We start from the raw sequence: 12,790 nt of genomic DNA, 5'->3' as shown, positions 1-12,790 counted from the left end.
TTCTCTTATCCTACAGTCCCTCAGGAGTCATCTCTGCGATGTTCAGGTGAATGTCGATACAGAGCTTTGGAATTTATCAGCAGGTTTTGGTGCTGCCATTGCCCTTGCTGCTCCACAAAGGTATATCTTGTCAGCCCCCCAGTTCAGCATGCATCTTGGCCCTTCACAGGGACAATACTGCGTGGTGGCTGTGATCTTCATTTAGGGTCATGTTTGAGGCCCTGTTCTGCCTTTTGAGTTAGACAATTTAGTTAAGTTCCATAAACCTCAGTTTTTGCACCTGTAACACAAGTTAGTAAAACCTGTCTATACCAAGCATTCAAGGCGAAAAAACTGACTTCATCTTCTCGAAGTGAAAGGGAGGAGGAAATGGCAACCCACTCCAGTCTTCTTGCCTGGAGAATCCCATGGAAGGAGGAGCCTGGTAGGTTACAGTCCATGGGATTGCAAAGAGTTGGACACGACTGAGCAACTTCACTTTCACTTCCACTTTGTCTTGAGACTCCCAGCCCCCTGCTCTGTACCAGGCATCATCCTAAGCACAGGAGATACGTGCAGTTGCTGCCCAGGAGGGCTCCGGGTTTAGTGCAGGAACAGACCTATCATGAAAAATGCTATGTCGCTAAGTGCATGTCAAACAGCTGTTGAGAAGGTCAAATATAACAACATAGGGAAAAACACCTTGTGAAGTAGAAAGTTCTATTCAAATGGGAGCTGTTATCATGACAGGACTCTCCTTCGCCACCAATCCCAATCCCATGTTTTATTTAAGGCTTAAATCAAGCTGGATTCTTCCGCTAAGTCTTCCTGACTGCACGGTGCAGCAGAGGCACAGACAGCTGTATCTTCTTTTGTTCTCTGCTCAGTTGCAATCTGGACACTACAGTGATTGCTCGGAGGAAAAAAAAAATCATTTCCTATCTTGGAAAAAACTTCTCAGCTGAAGCACCTCAGCTAAGCCTAGAACACATATCTCAATATGAGGAGGAGTTTAGAGTCCAGGTTACTGAATTATGGATCGAAAGAAACAGCTTGAGAAAAAAAACTCTGTGATCATTCAATAAACTGCCTCTGCTTGGCACACACTTTTGCCTGCCTTTGATTGGATGCTTCCTCTTTATAAAATCTTGCAGTTAAGCCACAATACTATAAACTACTATGTATGAAATAAATAAACTGGGGGGAGGGGGAAAATAAATAAGCTATAAGGCTATATTGTACAGGAAAAGATAGCCATTATTTTGTAGTGACTTTAAATGAAATATAATCTATAAAAATTTTGACTCACTTTGGTATTCACCTGAAACTCATAAAATATTGCAAATCAACTATTTATACTTCAATAAAAAGTAATTTAAAAGATTTTTTAAAAAAAGCAGCAGCAATACTAGACCATGAGGCACGTTAATAAACCACCTGAATGGACCTGGGATGTACTGAAAAGGCCTCCTGTTGCTATTCGACCAAAGACCTTTAAAATAGGGCTGACTGCTTCTCCTCCCACCAGGGTTTTATTAGGGACTAAATGCTTACTAAGAGATGTCCTCAGAGAGAACCATGCTAGAAGCATGCAGCCACTGCTCTTGTTCCAACTACTTTAAAAGAGAGGCAGAAGTCCACCACGGGGTTCTTGGAAGGGCTGCATAGGCTTAAACACATGGAATTATTTTCTTTGCCATATATGCATGACGCATATTAATTGGATTTTGTTTATCCATGTTATTTCAACATTCCCTAGGCTTTCAGGCCTCGGTAAGCTCCACTTTATTTGCAAATCCTTCTTTGAGCTTCTTCCCCCGTGAGCAACCTTTTCTCTGAATTCCTCTAATACCAACAAGAAAAACTCAACACACAAGGACAAATGTCTTTTTTTTTCCCCACAATAGTTTTCACATCCACATGTTCCTTTCTATCCTCATTTTGGCCACACCTGTTAGCATCTTCACACTGTATCCTACCCTCTTAAAACAAGCTCTTAAATCTACCCTGGCTACCACTATTTTTTATATCAATCTTCTTCTCACTGCCTGAAAGACTAAGTTAAATACTAATTAGGCTTGAATATTTTCCTGAAGTAGGGCCAGGACTAGGAACCAGATGAGGAGTAAGGTCAATGGATGAAGCTTTGAAGGTTAAAGATGATTACAGCATGCATGGTTCCTTTGTTCAACTGTTTTGGTTGAGCTCAAGAAAGAAGATCAAATGCATGAAATATTAAAGGATGGAAGGGAATTCTTACACTTGATGTTTAACACAGAAAAGCCATGTGTACTTCTTTATATAATCATTGATTGATTGATCAATCCTGTAGATTACATGGGCATCTAATAATGAGGGGCTTCCCAGGTGGCTCACTGGTCAAGAATCCACCTGCCAATGCAGGAGACTTGGATTCAACCCCTGGGTCGGGAAGACTCCCTGGAGGAGGAAATGGCAGCCCACTCCAGTATTCTTGCCAGGAGAATCCCATGGACAGAGGAGCCTGGCGGGCTACAGTCCAGGGGGTCACAGAGAGCCAGACATGAGTTGTTGACAGAACAACAGCAACAGCATAAAAACCCAGCATTATAACTAGTGCTCAAAGAAGCTAAGACCTTTTCTACTTCCCTCCTGTCCCAACATATCATCTTCTCGGAGACTGGACGCAGCTGGAGAGACTGAGCATGTACACCCTAGCAATGAGAGCACCTCTCTGGCCTAATATAGCAGATCACCCATCTATCCCAGATACTATTAGTAATAAGCCCAAGGCTGATTACTACTGAGTTATTAAAAGAGCAAAAGAAAGTAGGAGAAAGAAGATTCTTGTAGGTCTGGGATGGCCAAGACTTTTTCCAGCAGACAAAAAAGTCTAAACACTACTTTCTGATTCCTTAACTTTTTAACTCTACCCCACACAGTCCAACTGGACTACTGGTTATCTCTTGGAAAGCTCTTTGTGGATTCCTGGACTTCCGTCATTGCGAACCTTTCTGGAGAGCAATTCCTGACATTCTCTCTTTTGATCTTGTCATAACCTACTAATTATTCAAAACCTAGATGCACTCTGTCTCATGTACGCTGACAGCATTCCCTGGCCAATCCCCTCCCATGGGAAATGGTTTCTTCCTCCCGTGAGGTTTTGAACCCCTTGTGATTTGTACCCTCTAGCAGCTCAGTAAACTGACCGCTTGTCCCCACACTCCACCATCCCTCACTCAGCTCATGCTTAGCATCCTTCCTTCTGTCCATCTGCTTCCTCATCTCAAGGTCCTAGGGAAAATAAAAACAACCTCTATCAGAGAATCCTGTAACTCACAGTGCCAGCCTTCTTCCATAAGTGTGCTCTCTCTTGAATTCTGTTATACCCTTTTTGAGGGAAGTCTCATATCAAGAACCCTCAACCACAATATAAAAAGCTCAGGTGAATCAAAATCATTGGCAAATGTATCACAAAGATCTTATTACCAATATTAGTTGAAATATCAAAATTTTCAAAACAGTGCAGATTTAAGATTATCCTTGACATTACACCCCTCTCATTTACTGGTATTTCAAAATAAGTCAGAGAGAAAATAAGTGTATTATAGAGAGGACACCTGGAGGAGGGAATGGCTACCCACTCCAGTATTCTTGCCTGGAGAATCCTGTGGGCAGAGGAGCCTGGCAGGCTACAGGCCACAGAGTCGCAGAGTCGGACACGACTGAAGTGACTTAGCATGCATCTATGCATATAGAGGACAATGTCTTTTGTTGAATTACAGCATGGAAAAAAAAAGGCTGATAATATTAACATATGGTTGCAAGCTTCAAATGCCTTCATCATTATCCTTGACCAATACAGGTGCTCAATCAACCTGTGCTATTTGAGTTAGCACCAAAGAGATATGCAGGGTGTTTTCTTGAAATTGGAAAATACGTGAAAAGTAAAGAGATATGGGGTAAATAAAAGAGAATATAAATCAATAACTTATCTCCTTAAAAACACATATCATCACCAGATAACATCTGAGGCCGCTCTTCCATGGAATAAGGAAAGGTCCCTTCAGAAAGCAAATCTGGCAATGTACTGTCATGGAAAATGGAATTGAAAAATCATGACATATTAGTCCACACTTTGCCACTTTCTGTGTAACCTTGGGTAAATCACCTAATCTCCCTGAGCCTTGATTTTCTTATTTTTGGAAGGAAGATAAAGACTTTGATCCTATCAACTTCTGACAGTTAGTGTTTCTAAAAGTGCTTTATAAAGCACTATGAAAATAGATGTTATTGCTTTGATTATTACATCTCTATCAGGTAATTTAGTCCTTGACTTCATTTCCATTTACTCAAGTGTTTTTCTCTATACGTGCATCTCTAATGCATACATCATCCTGGCCATTTAAATTGTTCTTGACAGCAAGCCGGCTATTTACATCCATTTATGCCGTAACTGGGTAAATTTATATAGATGATTCTGCCATTTTCTTATATATTACAGTGCGTTTCTCAGTGTAACTGTCAAAATCAAGATGTCAGGTTTTAGGCAAAGCTCAGAAAGAAATTCTTCCATATAATTTAGAATGTCTGAATATAAACAATATGATTCCTCAGTATTTTAAAAAAAAAACTGTATTTCCATACTTTGTAATTCAAAACTATTGAAAGCAAAATACTGATTTTTAAGTTTAAGAAAATGCTCAGAAAATGGAACTGCAATTACAAATTTCCTGCTTATAATAGTAATGAAATTATTTTATTGATCTAATGTTGTCTAATATAACTCTAAAGACATATTTGCTAATGATGTTATAAGGTTTTTGTATTTTTTGAATACATTTTTATATTAGGAAGTTCTTTTTTATATATGGTAAGTATAACCTTACTATACCTCTCGCTCAGCTACCCCTGAATTCAAAATCACAAACAAGAGAGGTTAGTAATGATAGGTTTTTCATAACAAGAATTTTTGGATTTTCAGAGGATATATTCAGTATTTAATTTTTCTTATGCCCTACAACTGTGCAACTCGGGAAAGTGTTAATAAACCACATAACAAAGGAGGGGATAAAGGCCTAGTTTTTTTAATTTAGTAAAACAGTCCGAGAATTTTAATTGCTTACATGCCATTAATAAAACTAAATGAGTTCTGAGGGGGGAAAAAAATCAGACTATTCAACAGCCATTTAAAATGAACACAAAAATTCTAAATTTCATGGCCTTTATTGACAGTCAAACTCTCTCTTTATTAACTTCTGCTTCCTAATGATGGCACACCATGGCAGTGTGCTCTAATTTCTGCAGGTTTTGGCAGATGAATTGAGGAATCAGGAGAGGTCATTGAGCTGACATTCAGAGCCTGCCTGAAATGAATAAATTATTCAAGGGTCCCACATGGAAGAGATGAAGTTGGGAGAACAAACTTTGAGAATAAAAGTAGAAAGGGTTATTTTGGCAGGCCCAGAATGTAAACAAAAAGAAAGCAAACAAAAAACCCAAACCTCTAATAACATTATTGAAATGTTGAATTTTGCTGTTTTTCTTTCTCCAGAGATAAAGACCAAATCATCATAAAAAAGAGAACATTAGACTACAGACTAGACAGTATCACATATGGCAATAGGGCTAACTCGGGCCTGCGAAGAGCAAGGTCCTTGCTTTCTCTTCTTTTTTGTGGCCAGTGTGTTCTCCTTCCCAGATGCAGCAAAACACTGGTTCTGTCTCTCCCTCCAATCCTCCTTCCTCTTCCTCCTTTGCTAATGCCCAAAATAATTACCTGAGAAAGTGAAGTGCCATAGACAAGTAAAGAAACCTCAGTCCTTTCTCTTACCTCACGTGCTAGGACAAATGTATAATCCTGATACTTTATATGTGTACACACACACATATATATATAGTTGTTGTTCCATCTCCAAGTCATGTCCGACTCTCTGACCCCATGAACTGCACCAATATATATACACACATGTAAAATATATCAGTCTAAATACTATTAATAATAAACAACATTTTACCTCCATTGAGTGGAAGGTTTGATGGTGCTAACCCCTTGCAGAGGTGCTCTGCTTCATAAAGTACCCTAATATATAGTTACACTTTTGGTTCCTCCCAGAAATCACGTGAGATGAGGAAGAGTGGTTCTTCTATTTTTTACCACTAAGCAAAGAGGCTCAAAGGTATTAAGTGATTTGCCCAACATCAATCGGGGCCAGCTCTTGTAGCCACATTTTGGGTCTCCTATCATACTGCCTCAATAAACTTTCATCACTGAGAAGTTTCTCTCAAACAGATACAAGAAGGACAAAAAAGAAATCAACACTTCCTTTGTGTATTTCATGATAGATATCAAGATCTGTGTTTTTTACTTCATTTATGAAATAATCTTTTCTCTGTATACACTGAGTACTAATGATTACAGTGAGTTATATAAAAAGATGAGTCCATATGACAAAACAAATAAAATTTCATTAATATTAAATTTTTAAAACTTAATTCTAACAAAAATAATTATGAATATATGACTTTTTAAGAATGGAAAGGATTTATCAACTCAATTATGAGCCAAAAAATATTACTGAGCAGGCAATGGAGCTTCGCCGGTGGCTCCATGGTAAAGAATCTGCCTGCTAAGCAGGAGGCATGGGTTTACTCCCTGGGTCAGGAAGATCCCCTGGAGAAGGAAATGTAACCCACTGTAGTATTCCTGCCTGGAGAATTTCAGGGACAGAGGATGAGATGGACACACCACAGAGTTACTCAGTGCTTAAGGCAGGGACTCTAGGAATCTAACCCGGTCAGGGACGGCGTCAGGCAATCTTCCTTCAAGAAGCACCAATGAAGGTAAAGTTCAAAAAAAAAAAAGGAACTATTTAGGCAAAAAGGAAGAAAAAGGCAGAGGCGGGAGTGCAAATGAAAGAGCAGGAAGAAGTAAACTTTGAAAGTGGAATAATGTTGAATCTAGTGGAGTAGAGGTGGTCACCCAAGGAGACAGCTAGGATGAGAAAAAGCATACCACAGATAAAGCCCAGATGGGTAGAGTTGGTCAGGTTAAGGAGGAACAACCAGAAATGTGTTACGGCATCACCATAAACACTGACTTTGCACTGAATTCTCGCTTCCTCAAGCAGAGCTCAAGATAGCACAGCGAATAGTGGGCCCTCCATATCCCCTGGTCATGGATTCTAGGAGTCCCCATGGAGACCAAAGGCCCAGCTGCTCACACTCCTGACATAAACGGCCCAGTAAAATGAATGCAGTTGGCACTCAGTATCCTCAGATTTCACATCCACAGATTCAACCAACAGCAGACCCAACTGCTTTGGGTTGAAGCCAGGGACGGGAAACCGCAGATACAGAGGGCCAACTGTAGATATTATTTTTGTTTCTTGAAACTTTGCATTCACATAGAATGCAAAAAATAACTTCTTAGATACCTTCTTACTTTCGTTGTTTCCTTTAATCCTTAGAACTGTCTTCACCAAATGAAGTCTACACCACCTGCTTTTTTATTGAGACTTAAGGAGATTATTATTTTGTAAGCATCCAGAATGACAGATCCAGAATTAGAACACTGATTTTAGAATCCTTTGTCCACTGTACTTTCCAGGACACCACACAGTGGCCCTGTTGGCTTAAAAATCCTAACCTTCCATCAAACCCTTAAGATCTTGCTGTGTGCCAAAGAACAAGACAGATAAGGTCATGGAAACCACATTCTGCTAGAAAACTGATTAATGTCGTAGGGTCGGCTTTCTCTTAATTCCTATGTGCTTTGGAGGAAAAAAAAATACCCCATGACCCAAGAAAGGCAATGAAGTGTCCAGTCAGGGACTCGTGTCTCTGGCGTCTCCTGTGTCCGTTTCCAGTTATTCAGATTGCCTGCGGCGCTCTCTCCTGTGTGACCACAGGCCCCCACTCTGTGAGCAGAGACACGGCCAGGAAAGGCGGCGGTCCCCTGCGCAGGCGGCCTGGTGTCTGGCTGATCCTGCCGGCCATGCCAACCATCTCGCTGATCACACTGTTTGCACTGTTCACTGAACCCGTGGTGAGCAAGGCGCGAGCTAAGAGGCTGGAAGAAAATGCGAGGAGCCGGGGAACTGCAGACACGTTTATTCTCTGGGTGCGGGCACCGCGGCTGTAGCAGCGGCAGACACGCTGTATTCTCTCCTGGGTGACCCAGCGGACACAGCCCTTCCGCAGCCTCACCAGCCTAACATAGCCATCGCACAGCCCTAACATTGCCCCGAGGGCTTCTTAAGGTGGAGCTTATATATACCTTGGGGCTTCCGTGGTGGCTCAGACGGTAAAGAGTCTGCCTACAGTGTGGGAGACCCGGGTTCGATCCCTGGGTCAGGACGATCCCCTGGAGAAGGGCATGGCAACCCACTCCAGTATCCTTGCCTGGAAAACCCCACGGACGGAGGCGCTTGGTGGGCTACCACCCATGAGGTTGCAAAGAGTCGGACACAACTTCACTTCCACTTTCTATATACCTACACAACAAAAGCAGCCTGTGGGCAAGTGACTGCCTCCAGAGGCACATGCACAGTGCCCTAAGCGAGCGCAGCTGTTACATAACCATTACTTACAAAACGTGCGGTGGGGCGAGAGAGCCTGACCATCCCATCTTGGCTAATTTGCTCTTTCCCTACACTTGGTGGGGACTGTTTCCTTCCCACACTTTCACCCAAAGGTTTTTCACCTGCTCTGGGGTCTTGGAGCCTGGCTACCTGGGATTCTAGTGACTGCCACTGTTAGGGTTCAGTTCAGTCGCTCAGTTGTGTCCGACGCTTTGGGAACCCATGAATCGCAGCACGCCAGTCCTCCCTGTCCATCACCAACTCCCAGAGTTTACTCAAACTCATGTCCATCGAGTCAGTGATGCCATCCAGCCATCTCATCCTCTGTCGTCCCCTTCTCCTCCTGCCCCCAATCCCTCCCAGCATCAGGGTCTTTTCCAATGAGTCGACACTTCCCATGAGGCGGCCAAAGTATTGAAGTTTCAGCTTCAGCATCAGTCCTTCCAATGAACACCCAGGACTGTTAGGGTTACGTTCCATCAAAAACCTCTGTGGTCTGGGGGCAAGAGCTTCCCTAGGGTAAAGCTTGGTAGAGTGAATCCAGTTACACTTCTAGCTTCTAACCTGAGCTTTGTAGCAAAAGTGGCCTCAGCTCCCCGAAAGACTAACTGTCCCTCCAGACTTGTCTGTTTCATATCCTGCCAGCAGGAGAGAAACGGCATTGCTGGCCACTGTGTTCCCAACCAAATCCCATACATAGTCTGGCCATTTCTCCTGGGCCATGTTCTAGAAGTTAGTGGACACTTGGGAAGTAGAAAAGTGAGGCACTGAAAACATAACGGGTGGCAGGTCAGGTTAATGCAAATAAAAAAAGAAAACCTGAAACTCTCTGGAAAGTTTACAGGCTAGCAGGGTCCCTTCTATACCTGGAAATAATGTCCACTGGGGCAGGGTGGGGGGGGATATCTCATATTCCAGAATTTTGAAGGACACCAGGTGACAAAATACGGGCTAGATTAAATGGACTGGGATTTCAGTAGAAAGAGCAAAAACAGGAAGACCACAGAGTGGAAAGGGACAGATGAAGACATGGGAAGCAGTGTGGCAAAGAGGCAGGAAGTATGCTTGTCTAGGGGCTGTACAAACAGTGGTCTGTTATCAACGGAGTGGACGTCTCAAGCAAGAGAGGCTCTCAAAGTTGCAGTCAGCAGCCCCAAGGCAGGTGGGCTCCAAACACAGTTCGGTGGCAAAAGCCAGCCAGCTCTTCAGCCAAGAGGCCAATGGAACAACAGGAACTCAGAGGAAAAGGATAACTTCTTGTTAGAGTCTCTTAGTCTGTGAAACACCAGCTGCAGAATCACTTTAGGGAAGCAGAGTGCTTGTCAAATGCATGGATCCATGGAACCCAATCTAGACAATCAGAATCTCTGGGGTCCCGCCCGGGTATATGACAAATACCACAGGTGAGTCCCATATGCTATTAAGTTTAATAACCACCAGCTGAGATAATCAAATCGGGTGGCTAAAGCCTTTGTTTAGAGACTGCCTGGGGCTATCTCTTGGTCCACAGCACCTAGAACAGAGCTGTCTAGACCTAACAGACCCCCTAGTTACAGAGCGCTCACATTCCTTCCTGGGGGTAAATCACACCAGGATCTCTCCATTATCACCTCCCTGAAGGTCAGGCCACATCCTCTGAACATAGGTGAACTTCTTGATAGAAAGTCTGTGTTCTGAGAGGCAGTTGTCTCTTTTTTTTTTTTTTTTTTTTTTTTTAGAGGGAAGGAGGCTACAGGCTGTCTGTCTGTAAGGCTGAAGCATCAACTCATTAGAGGCTTTTTTCAGCAGAGCAGATTTCAGTTCCCAGAGGGGAGACCAGAAAGGACTACTTGGGAAAGAGAGGCAGGAGAAAGGCTCTAAGAAACCATGTCAGTCAGACAATACTCATCAAGACCCTAATTTGAACATAGTATGCCAGCTGCCAAGGGCAATAATACTGCATGCTCCCTGGCAGAATTGTTATTCAACTTTTAGGCCTAAAAATAAATGTGTGAGGAAAGTTTCTAGGAGGTAAAAAAAAGTTCTAATTATAAATCAGTGTACCTGTTCACTGAATTTGTATTTTCCACCCCATAAGTCAGACTAAGTAAAACCGTGTTCCCAGTCAGGAGTTCTTACAGTAAACCCTAGTTAAATGCACCAACCACTGGCCTGCAGAATAAAAACTGAACTGGAACCACTATCTCCTTCCTGGTGACCCCCGACTCCTACCTCTACAGTCCCCTCTGATGATCAGGTTGAGGGGTGCTCCTAGTTCTAACGTTTCCTTTCAGAGGCTCCCAACTTTAGAAAGCCCGCGCTGTGTACTGGGCACGTCTACATACAACCACAATACTGCAAGCCCTTGCTTCTGCTTCTAGGTTTGCAACTTAACCAACTGCTACACTCCCGGCTAGGCTAGAACTACGGCGGAAATGACAATATTGTTTAGTCGCCAAGTCCTCTTGGATGGTTTTCCGAGCCGGTGGTCTGCAGCCCGCCAGGCTCCTCGGTCCATGGGATTTCCCGGGCAAGAAAACTGGAGTGGGTTGCCATTTCTTCCTCCAGGGTTCCCATGAACAACCCCTTTAACCTTCCTAGTATCCCCTTCGACATCCTTTCGCGGTAATGATGAACGGAAGGCCGGAGACAAGAAAGCAGCCTTGAACCCAAAGGCAGCAAAAGCCCCTTCCCAGATCTCTTCCCCTGGTGTCCTCGGATGCCTCCTGTCCCCGGTCCGAGTCCCACAGGCCCCCAGCCCCGCCACCACCACGGGGGAGCGCGCAGTCACCTGTCCTCTGCCTTCTCTCCGCAGCTCCAACGGCAAGTCGGTCACTTGGGCGCAGAACGAGAAGAGCAGCCGCGGGCAGCACCTGTGGCAGAGGCTGTCGGTGCACATCAACAAGAAGGAGAACCCCAACCAGACGGCCGTCATCAAGCCCTTCCCCAAGAGCACGGAGGGCCGCGGCGCGGGGGGCGCGGGCGGCGGCGGCGGGCCCGAGCCCCCGGACGCCGGCCCCAAGGCGCGCCCCGCCGCGGCCGAGGCCGAGGAGCGCAGCGCCGCGCCGCGCGCGCCGTCGCCCATCAGCACGCTGAGCCGGCGCGCGGGCGGCCGCCCCGACGACGAGGACGCGCGCTCGCTGCGCTCGGAGCCCGCGGCGCGCAGCAGCTCGTCGCAGGGCTCGCTGCTGGAGCAGATCAGCAGCGTGGTGACCCGCTTCACGGCCAACATCAGCGAGCTCAACTCCATGATGCTGGCCGCCCCGGGGGCGCCCGGCGCGGGCGCCGCGCTCTGCTCGGCCTACCTGATCCCCACGGAGATGCAGCTGCCCGCCGCCGTAATGACCACGTTCGCCGAGATCCAGCCGCCGCCCGCCGCCGAGGCCCCGCCGGCGGAGGGCGCCGCCCGGGAGCCTTCCCCCTCGGCGGCGGCGGCCGGGCCCGAGGCTGCGGCCGGCAAGGCGGACCTGGAGGAGCTGGTGGCGCTCACGCCGCCGTCCCCCTTCAGGGACTCGGTGGACTCTGGGAGCACCACCCCCAACTCGCCGGTGTCCGAGTCGGCCCTGTGTATCCCGTCGTCTCCCAAGTACGACACGCTTATCATCAGAGATTACACCCAGAGCTCCTCGTCCTTGTGAATGTCCTGGGAAACCACGTTGGGGTCCCCCCCGCCGCCCCCAGGAGCCGAGACCCTCCGGTGTCCCCACAGACAGCAAGGACAGGCCTGGGCGCCTGCTTAAGACCCCGAGGTGGAAGACATCGCGTACACCCGCAGTGGAAACGAGATCAAGAGTGCTATCTACCATCCACCGACGAAGACACCAACCACAAATCTTTCGGCAGATTTTCTTCTAGTGGCCTTAGAAAACATGGGCTTTTAAGAAACACCGATTCTACTTTTGAGGGCTCACGAGGAGTCTGTTGAACCAGTTACATCCCAAGTGCTTTGCTCTAGGGAAGCAAGGAGTGTGAAACAGCAAAATGGAGGGTTGAAAACGCATAGTTAATAAGCAACTGTAAAAAAAAAAAAAAAATTTTTTTGTTTGTTTACTTTAATTCTTTTCCCAGAAGATTCTTTGATTCACCAAACATGAATGTACATTTTCTAACAAACTCAAAATCTGGGACCAAAACATCAACCTTTCTCTTCTTCTTCTTTTTTTTTTTTTTTTCTTTTTCTTTCTTTTAAGACCTTGGAAAGGAGACATGGGCCCAGTATTTGCTGAGGCGTTGATATGAGTGTGTCCCATGGGCAACAGGCAACTGTGTGA

The 12,790-nt window shown here is 45.3% G+C and overlaps 1 protein-coding gene and 1 pseudogene across 2 annotated transcripts in view; one reads left to right on the top strand and one right to left on the bottom strand.

The window, feature by feature from the left end:
* Positions 1–11,872, bottom strand: part of LOC133040554 (polyglutamylase complex subunit TTLL1-like) — a 201,340-nt pseudogene extending 189,468 nt beyond the window's left edge.
* The window catches only part of GRM5 (glutamate metabotropic receptor 5), a 583,230-nt gene extending 571,073 nt beyond the window's left edge, over positions 1–12,157 (top strand). For both annotated transcript variants that reach the window (XM_061120398.1, XM_061120390.1), the window contains one exon: positions 11,335–12,157. In XM_061120398.1, coding sequence (XP_060976381.1) covers positions 11,335–12,157 — 823 coding nt within the window. The remainder of the gene's footprint in view (positions 1–11,334) is intronic.
* Positions 12,158–12,790: the final 633 nt, after the last annotated feature.

The sequence above is a fragment of the Dama dama genome, chromosome 2 (assembly GCF_033118175.1).
Source record: "Dama dama isolate Ldn47 chromosome 2, ASM3311817v1, whole genome shotgun sequence".
In the NCBI taxonomy this organism is placed as follows: Eukaryota; Metazoa; Chordata; class Mammalia; order Artiodactyla; family Cervidae; genus Dama; species Dama dama.
The sequence above is the reverse complement of the archived record's forward strand: the minus strand, read 5'-3'. Positions and strand labels throughout refer to the sequence as shown.